This window comes from Rana temporaria, chromosome 12, assembly GCF_905171775.1.
Source record: "Rana temporaria chromosome 12, aRanTem1.1, whole genome shotgun sequence".
Classification (NCBI taxonomy): Eukaryota; Metazoa; Chordata; class Amphibia; order Anura; family Ranidae; genus Rana; species Rana temporaria.
In genome coordinates this window covers 113,825,724-113,836,002 of record NC_053500.1, presented here as the reverse complement: position 1 = coordinate 113,836,002, position 10,279 = coordinate 113,825,724, and the positions used below count along the sequence as shown (strand labels likewise).

Below are 10,279 nucleotides of genomic sequence, written 5' to 3'. Positions count from 1 at the left end.
GTGATGTGGCCGGCGGCAGATTTATTGATGGCTTTGTATGTCGATGTAAGTGTTTTTGGTGGGGGGGGGGGAATGAATGGTTAGTGATATGTGACATGGATAAATCACGCAGCAGCAGCATTTTTAAAGGCCTGAAGGGGGATAGCCTCTGTAAAGGTAGGCCAACAAAGAGGGAGCAGCATTAGCCAAGGGGAGAGGTAAAGTCCCATGTTCAGCCATCAGTGGCGGCTTCAATGTAGAAAAGAGGCAGCTGACAACAGATGCCCCATTGTAAGCCTATGGGTGACGTCATCTCCCTAGCATTTGCAGCTGTTGCGGGAGATCTCTCCTCTACTGAGAAGCTGCTGCTGGAAAACACATGTGACCGGACAGGAGCAGCTTCAGAATAGGTAAGTATACACAGAGCTTTTTTTCTCAGAAAAAAGGTGCAGGAACTCAACCACGACCCCGTTCAGATTTCACAAACAGTAGAAGGGTCTTAAAGGGGCATTAAATACCAGGATTGCATTACATACATAGTGCAGAGTTCAGGTGGTTACACACAGAGTGCATAGCTGTCACTTGTAAACACAGAAACCAGACTTCTGTGTTTACAAGTGATTGTGGTGAGCAGACCCCCCCCAAGGGTCTGAGCCAGAGGTGGTGGAACTGAGTTCCCCCAAGTTCCCCCTGAAAAAAAGCCCTGAGTATACAGATCTTTTCTTTAAAGGGTTGGATAGAATAGTCTTAGAATGAGTGTGAGGCCTCGTATACAGGACCGAGTTTATCGGCAAAAACCAGCAAGAAACTTGCTGGGAGATATTTTTTTGCCGAGGAAACCGGTCGTGTGTACATTTTCGTCGAGGAAACTGTCGAGAAACTCGACGAGCCAAAAAGAGCATGTTCTCTATTTCCTTGACGGGAATGGAGAAAATTGGCTTGTCGAGTTCCTCGACGGCTTCACAAGGAACTCGAAGAGCAAAACGATGTGTTTCGCCCGTAGAGTTTCTCGTTCGTGTGTACGAGGCCTGAGAGTAGATTTAGTCTTAGTTAGCTTTTGACTGAGCTTCTACTTTAAAACTAAAAGTAAATTGGCAGCTTTGAAGTGCCATTGGTTAAGTAGGGGCGTATATTTTGTAAGTATGTAAGAGTTAGGCAGTGATTGGATGTGGGGTCGAAAGGAGAGGTAAGTGACCAGGATTACACCTGGTACCCTGGCAAGAGGGAAAGGGCTGGAAGTTGTGCAATAGATCTTGGTGGGTAGGGACATGGGGGGGGGGGAAGGAAATATATTGAGCTTTATTTTGGAAAGATTGAGTTTAAGGAAGTGGTGTGCCATCCATAATGATGTATTAGTTAGTAAATTAGCGATGCATGAAGAGATTTAAGGAGTGAGTTGAGAAGCAGAGATATAGACTTGGGTTTCTTCAGCATAGAAATTGTATTGGGAAGCTATCACCTGACCCAGATGGGAGGTGTAGTTAAAGAATAGAAAGGAACCTGAGGAAAAAGCTTTGGGGGTGCCCAATGGAAACAGGAGAGGAGGAGACAGAGTTCAAGGTGACGCAGAAGGTGCATGGATCTTAACTAGCTCAGACTGGTGAGGTCCAGCGAGGGTTTTTTAAGTATGGGGGTGACAAGTTCATCATGTTTTAGAGGGGAGTGGAAGATGCCAGTAGAAAGTAAGAAACTCAAGATATGAGAGAGTCTAGAACAGGGCAAGAGGGTGACTAGAGTAGTGTGAGGAACCGGGTCCAGGGGGCTGGCAGTTGGTTGTCTTCAGAAAAAGTTTAGCAAACTCCTCTGTGGTAACAGGGTCAAAAGAGGACATGTTATGTTAGGTGGAGGGGATATCTGGACAGCAGAGATCACATCACAAAGTCCATGCATCTTGTATTTTAAATGATTGACAACATCTTGGGCAATGAATGGGTTAGTGGGTGGAGGCAAAAGTAGAGAGTTAAAGGTAGAGAAGAACTGACAAGGACTGGATAGGAGGGTGTTAATGACAGTAAGGAAATAGATCTGTTTAGCAGCAAGGACGCAGGAAATGTATTTTACGAGGTCAGATTTATACAGGGCGAAGTCCTTCTATTTAGTCTTACTCCAGAGTTGCACAAAAGCATGACAATTTGAAGACTTTTGGTGTTATCTGTGTGCCAAGGTTGTAGCAGTCAGGGCTTGTGTGTAATGAGGTGAGCAAGTGTGTTCAGGTAGGATGGGTGCCAGCTGTTGTAGACAAAGGTGGCAGGTCAGGACAGGACAGGACAGACGTGAGATTTAGTCAGAGCAGTTTGTTACAGAATAGAGAAATTAAGGGTTAAAGTACCAACAGTTTCTATGGGTAACTGTTTGCCGGTTGGAGGGATAGGGGGTTGAAAATAGTGAGAGCATGAAAGTGATACCGCTCTGATCAGAGAGAGGAACAGGAGTGTTAAAGAAATTGCAAGGAGGGCAGAGGTAGGAGAATACAATGTCGAGGTGGTTGTCATCAGAGTGAGTAGAAGTATTTATTGTGTTAAATAATTGGCTAGGTTGAGAAGTGGTAGCTGGGGTGTTAATATTAACAGGGATGTTAAGGTCACCAAGATGATAGTGGGTAGTGGATAAAGAAATAGGGGTTCACATGCAATCTGTCTGTAGTGGATCACTGATGTTTGTAGATGCTTTCGTAGTTCTGCCTAAATTGCCAAGTTTATCTTCCCTAATAGTAGTGCAGGATTAATACTTAAGCAGAAATAATAATTGGCTGTGCCTATGCCCCTGGCCAGTATCCGGATGTGCCCAACTGCCATTTTGAGGGGTTATATTACACTATGAAGGTTGAAGAGGACTAAAGCTGAAGGATTCTTCCATCTACACAAACAGTGAAGCCGGGTAAATACTAACAGGTTTTTTTTTTTGTGCAACCCCGCAGGTTGCATTAAAAAAACTGACAGCTCCGGTCGGATCCACTGTTCTAACAATGCAAGGTTAGTTCAGCAATCTCCCCCGCTGAGCTGTTGTGTTCTGACAGGGGATGCCCCCCCCGACATTGGCTGAGAGCACTGATCGGAAGCGGTTGGCTGCTAGTTTTCCAGCATGCACGTCCAACAGAAGTTGGCCAAAACGGCCAGCTTCTGTCAGAAAGACCGATATACACATGGGTCGAATGTTGACCTTTTTTTTTAACCGGCCGTTGTCTCCTCGACATTTAGCCCATGTTTACAGGGCTTTAGATGGAAGAAACCCCCCCCCCCCCCTGGTACATTGTATTCTGACAGTGGCATCAGTATACAATGATTAGCAGATGGAGCTGCAGCAGAAGTCAATTAAATGTATCTACTCTGTTTCTCTCTATATACTCTAGATCAGGGTTATGCAATTAGCGGACCTACAGCAGTTGCAAAACTACAAGTCCCATCATGCCTCTACCTCTGGTTGTAATGCTTCTGGCTGTCAGAATTTTGCTATGCCTCATGGGACTTGTATTTCTGCAACAGCAGGAGGTCTGCTAATTGCATATCCCTGCTCTAGATCTATCTATCTATCTATCTATCTATCTATCTATCTATCTATCTATCTATCTATCTATCTATCTAGTTATATTTCTATCTATATTCTCCATATCTATCTACCTATCTTTCAATCTATCTATATATCTATCTCTATCTGTATCTGCCTACCTATCTGTTTATACATATGAGGGTTTCTACTTTTTAAACACAGTTTGTTAGATTTACACATTGTTAATGGTTAAACGAAGGGAAGCTGCATTGCATTTTACATATATAAAATGTTTTGCCTCACAGTAACTAAACTTCAACTTCTTTATGATCCTTTTTGAGTAATGTATTGTATTGAGACATTTTTAGTCATACTTTTTTTTTTTTAGATATTTTTAGTCATACTGTCTTGCTTGTTTGACAATAAAGCACCTCTATTTTGTAAAATAAATAATAAAATAATCTTCAACTTAATATGTACTGCCCTTATAAATTATTACAAATCCAATTTTACATGCATACAAAAACTTTAAGAATTTGGTAACTGTACAGATCATATAAATAATGTCAATATGAGTTGGATGAAGACTGAATGAATAAATGAGTGAGGAATCACACCATGTTATACAGATGGTTTGGGGTCCCTGGTGCCTAATGCACTTGTGTATCTGCAGGAGACAAACTGCTGATAGGACATGCTGGCCATACCGGTAGATCTGCAGTAGGGACTCGAACTGTTTAAACCTTGAGTAGATAATACCTAGAAGTGGAGCTTTATAGGTAAAATGGAAATCCTGCTGAGTAAATGAGTTATCAATGTTCGTCTTAAAACTGTCTGCCTGGTAATTCCAGATAACAGTCTTACCTTGAAGTTGAATTAATCTTTTTTAAACCATCTTTTTTTTAGCTTTTAAGATGAAAGAAACTAAGCTTCTTTCTCTTCTTCTTATCTCAAATCCTCAGCATAAAATTTTCAGACATATTTTCAAGAGGCTGTTCTATTAAGCAGTGACTGTGGATGAAACCCTTATGTTACATAGTGTGTTCGCCCTATCCATGAAATATTATACGTGCATCAACTCGAAGAATCTGCTTGAGATAAATTTACTGTATAGTGTCTGTAATATTGTGTTGTCTGTTTTTATATAGTTTAAGTCTATAAATTATTTGAAATCATCATTGATCTTATTATTAAAATCAATGTTTTCACCCAAGTTTCTTACAACTTTCATCCAAGATTCATATTTTTTTTTTTTTACATAATGTTCAAATAATATGCAAATCTTGGATGAAAGTGGTATGAAACGTGGGTGAAAACATTTGGTAATAAATCCTAAAACAGCTACAGCGATGAGTAAACCTTTGTTACACTGATTGTAGGCTATAGCTCTATTGCACTGACTGTGTCACAGTTGCATTGTCCATTGAAACATATACGGTACATATGTACATGTATGTACAGTATAGATATATATATATCTATATATATATATATATATATATATATATATATAAATTAGTCAAGGGAGTATGGCCAGCCCATTTACTGGCACAATGCATGCTCAATGACACAATTCCATCACAATACAGTCTTCTATTAGCCTCTGAATAAAAATTGTTACATTTCATTTCACTGTGTGGGTAACAATAAGTGCACACTATAGTTCAGTTTTTAGCCAATAACACACAAAGCATTTGCATTTTTTTTAGAAATATTCATTCAAAATTTTTGTTCTATATTACTGCAGAAAAAAAAAAGATATGAGCATGTAATGCCTGTTATTGCCAGAAGAGGCATTAATGCGTCATTCCACAACATTCTTTCAATCTCATGGATCTCAGAGCTTGGAAAGGTTCACTATGACTTTTAATGATCTTTTCAGTTTTATAAATAACATCTTAAAGTTGAAGAAATAAAGAATAGAGAGCAGAGCATCTGAGTGTGAACATGGAAAGAAGAAATCTCCGCAGGCAGGAAGGTGTAGGTAGTGCTTGTAGAGTGGAGAAGAGGCAGAGAGGATTCTGGGAGGCGCAAGACAGAGCAGGGGGGATTACTCCATCCAGCAGAAAGTGTAAGACGCAATGTAATGTACAGGCTGGCGTTACAACGCTCCGGAGGAATGTCCTACAGCTTATTGTACACCTTCCATCATCTTGAGGAACTCTGTGAAGAAAGAAGCAAAAAAGCTTTAGAATGTGTAATATCAATTAGGGAAACATAAGACTCTTGTCTGATAAGTTAAAAGCCTGTGCTGTAACAGCACTTGACTATTTTTATTTTTAGGGGGCCATTTGGCAATGTAACATGCAAAACTAGTCATTATGGGGGTTATTTACTAAAATTGGAGCGTGCAAAATCTGGTGCAGCTCTGCATAGAAACCAATCAGCTTCAAGGTTTCATTGTCAAAGCTTCATCGAACAAGCTAAGCGTAGAAGTTGATTGGCTATCATGTACAGCTGCACCAGATTCTGAGTGCTCCAGTTTTAGTAAATATCCCCCTATGTGTCATTATTTACACCACTATTATCTGAAATCTGTTGCAGTAGAGGATGTGCAAAATCAACCATTGGAACTGATTATGCAATATTTTCAATAGGCCGGATAATCATTCCAATCTCCAGTCAGTCATGTGACCTCTTAAAATTGTGCTTTTAAAATGCAATAAAAAGATGCAATGAGGTGTAAGGGCAACCAAGCACTTTACAATACAATTGTACAATCTCTGCACATCTTTTTTTTACATTTAAGAAAATGATGTGCTATGAGGCTAAATCTAAACAATCAGTTCAGTTTATATCCATTGTGCAGGCCCTTGCGTTACATAGTTGGTTGCATATCTAAAGAGATTGTACATTGTAAGATTATTTGTAGATAATGAAGACTAACACATATCTCAAATAAAATAAACTGACACAAGTATGAACTGTCTTTCTGAGCAAGATTGATCATTCCAAGATGTGTGTAGAAATTTGACTTTGCACCCGCTGTAACACAGCAGAACAGATTGCAGAGCCAAATGGAAAGGGGCATAGCTTCATATTAATACCACTGTACAATATTAATTCAATTCCATTTGTTCTTGAGATTCCTTTTTCATAATGGCAGCCTAGGAAACTTTTATACATGAGGCTGAAGTTCTTTCACCAAACTTGCTTATGGACTAGCAGTGCTACTATAAAAGGCAAAGAGACACAAATATGCCACGCCCCTGCATATGAGTGCCAAATTTCATTGTGGAACAAAGCCAATGTCTTATGATGTCATCAATCAGGAAGTTGTATCTGTGCATCTTGTGGGGTGACATATAGATACATGGGACTCACCATCAAAGTCAATCTTTCCATCATTGTTTTTGTCTCCATCCTTCAAGAGCTCCTCAATCTCTTCATCTGTAATGCTTTCCCCTGAAGAGCGCAAGATCTCTCCCAACTCTTCACTATCAATGAATCCATCAGCATTCCTGATTGAAGGGACAGACATTCTTAGTCATAGAGCAGGAATGCTACAACAGCCATGTAAATGGACACAAGTATCTGTGTCCAACCATGTGAAGGGTTACTGAATATAGAAGTGAAGCCAGCACTTACTTGTCAAAGATGCGGAAGCATTCAGCCAATTCCTCTTCACTTTTTCCTTGCGCATCCTCTTTCATCTGGCGCACCATCATGACCAAGAACTCTTCAAAGTCGATGGTACCGCTGCCTGCAAGATATCATGGGTGTTACCTCATATCTTGGCTCAGTACGCAGTACATCTTACCATGTGTATCATACGGCTCCAAGAAACAGGTGGCCATTTAGTTCTAAAATGCCACAGGTTTTGTCTGTGGCATACAGCATGTGTGTCATACTGTACTGTACACAATTACCATACAGTAATCATCAATTATGAGAAAGTGTCATCTTTTAAGGTGACCATACAAAGTATGGTTATTGTAGCATATCAGGACTTTAAGGGCTTGTATAAATGCAGATCAAATGCAGGTCAGCAAATTGCCATTGACTACAATAGAGTAGCGTAGATCAGTGGTTCTCAACGTCAGTCCTCAAGTACCAACAACGGGCCATGTTTTCAGGTTTTTCTTTACTTTGCACAGCTGCTTTAAATCAATATCAATGACATGGTATTGATAAGAGCTATTTTATCTAGGAGAAGTTTCCAAAACATGGCCTGTTGAGGACTGAGGTTGAGAACCACTGGTGTAGATGACAGTGCAGAGGCTGCATTTGACCTGCTTTGCAGAGTTTCTTTGGATGCAGCGGGTCATATTGATATGTGTTTTGTTTGCAGGAAAAGCGGGTCAAAGATGACCTTTTCTTCACAAATGTGTTTTGCCTTCAAACACATGTGTTTGATCAACACTGCACCTGAATGGAAAAGGCTGAGTTTGATGTAAACACCCGTCCACATGCGCCCTTCTCATTCTAATGGGATTGGACATTGGGGAATTTTTTGTCATTTATCCAGATCATATTTGTCATGACTATTTTTTTTTATTCAGATCATCATTGTATTACTAGGCTATGCATTGGGGGGGAAAGGGGAGGAGTGCAAGCAGTGACCCAAACAGTGGCATCATCTTGGCTGAAGCAATAAACATTTCTTATATATAAATTTAAACCAGTTGATTGACTATATCAAGACTATCAGGGTGTGTCTTCTGAAATCATTGAAAATAACGGTTGTAGATTGAGGTGACCAAAGAGCTCAAGTGAGCAATGTTAATCTTATCTACATGGCTACCTTTAGACCTTATTTACTTTTGTAAAATTTATGATTATGGCTATAATTTCATTGTCTTCTTGTCGATGTAGTCAATATTGTCATCCAAGTAACGCAAAAAACTGGCTTGTGTAATTTGCTGTAAGTATGTATGGTGTAAGTATGTATGTGATACACACCCGGCCCTGGGACACGCTGGTTGGTATACCTACCCAAGTGGTCTCAAACCCCTTACTTTCATTGCTGGTACCCCTCAATTGGGTTTTTCCAGCCTTGTCTTTGGTGGCTCCTGCCTATTACCAGTCAGGTCCTAGGGCCCTTAAGCTTTTTGAATATTTTACACAGTCAATACAGATCCTCACCTTGCTGGGGGCATTCCCATCACCACCTTACATCTTGTGTGAGATTTTTGTCTCCACGTTGGGCCTAGGCTCCCCCAAGGAGTGAATTTGTGTTCACAGACCAATATCTCCTGACAAAGCTACCACGAGTAGCGAAACTAGTAGAGATCCTGATCTATATGACCCCCTCCGCCTCATCGCTGCCCGCAAATTAGGGCCTATATACCACCTCTATGATGTGTTGGCTGGTCGTATAATCCATCTGTTTTACACTACTATTGTTGTAATTTTAAAATACTGTGTATTCCTCAATTCCCTTATGCTATGTTTATGTTTTAATAAATTGAACTTCTTTACCTTTACTATACTCTTTTGATAACTGACTTACCTAGTACCGACATAGTCCACTAGCCCTCACCCACCTCCCTTGGTCTCTTTGGGTCTCTGGGGTCCCAAATGAACCCTATTTCTATTCAAATTATGTTAGGATGATGGTACTTTTATGTTATGTTATTTCTTTTTTACTGAGAGGTCTCCATATAAATCATCGTAAGTATGTATGGCACAATTTGTAAAAATCCTGGCCATCACGTAGTCAAGGTTGTGTACAACGCCATCAATACTCCATCCTAAACTCACCATCTTCATCTACCTCCAGAATGATTTCATCCAACTCTTCTTTGGTTGGGGTCTGCCCAAGCATCCTCATGACAGTACCCAACTCCTTGGTGCTGATGTCACCACCACCATCAGTGTCAAACATGTCAAAGGCAGCCTTGAACTCTGTTAACAGAGAAAAGAAAAGTTTTTTTTATCACATCACATTGTAATAGGTAATCCAAACTTCATCTTCCCATGCTAACTTACTTATTCAAAGATCACGTCACATAAATCAATCTCTGCTTCCTGAGATTTTGTGCTATGTTTTTACTTCCACCATAATGAAACTTGCCATTGCATAATGCTTTTATATTATGTTTAAAATGTTGCTTCTCATTCTATCAATATTCCTCTAAAACCAGAACATGGCTGCGAAAATGTTTCCTTATAATCTACATTTTATTGCCCCTATTTATCTCTACAAACGTATTTTCTCCCTTTTTCTAGTGTTATTTGCCCTTTCGCATTTATATACCAATGGAAATTTAAAGGAAATTGGGTCTCAAGAAGACAGTAGGGGCACCTATTTCTGTATTTTTTTTAAATGCTATAAGACTGGCCCTCTCTGACCTCAAAACTTTGATTTGCTGACCTGCAAAACATGGGCAGCTAGAGAAGTCATAACACCTAATCTTGTATACTTGTTCTATGCTGATAAGTTATACAGTACAGAAGCCAGGGGACCAACTTGACGGCCATACAACTAGCAATTTTAGAAAAAGAGGTCAGCAATGGAAACCCCCATATTTTACTTATGACAGGTTACATAATTTTGGTCATGCTACCCAGAGCATAAATTCAATTTTCGGCCAGCAGGGCCCTTCTATTTTAGCCTTTAAGCTACACTTTCCCCTTTCATTTATGATAGATATATTAGTGTTTTATGGTGAAACTTGCAATAGTATCATATTGTACATACTACTGCCCATTACTGTTAAGGCTGCTGGTTGTAGCCTCACTGAATTAAAGGCAAAGTTAATTTAACTGAAGCTAAATAATATCCTGGTTAGTCCAATTTGAGATCTGAAAAATATTGGTAATCACTTACTATTCTATTAGATGCTAATTTTGTAGCAGAGATCTGAAATCG

At 39.8% G+C, this 10,279-nt stretch overlaps 1 protein-coding gene across 2 annotated transcripts in view; it reads right to left on the bottom strand.

Annotated features, from left to right (window-relative positions):
• Positions 1 to 5,313: 5,313 nt before the first annotated feature.
• TNNC2 (troponin C2, fast skeletal type) overlaps positions 5,314 to 10,279 on the bottom strand; it is a 68,552-nt gene continuing 63,586 nt past the window's right edge. The window contains exons 3-6 of one of the 2 annotated variants that reach the window (XM_040330245.1): positions 9,169 to 9,312; positions 7,054 to 7,168; positions 6,790 to 6,926; positions 5,314 to 5,628 (exon numbers count right to left, since the gene is read on the bottom strand). In XM_040330245.1, the coding sequence (XP_040186179.1) occupies positions 5,597 to 5,628; positions 6,790 to 6,926; positions 7,054 to 7,168; positions 9,169 to 9,312 (428 nt within the window). In that variant the 3' untranslated portion in view covers positions 5,314 to 5,596. The remainder of the gene's footprint in view (positions 5,629 to 6,789; positions 6,927 to 7,053; positions 7,169 to 9,168; positions 9,313 to 10,279) is intronic. The other variant, XM_040330246.1, reaches the window with a different exon arrangement.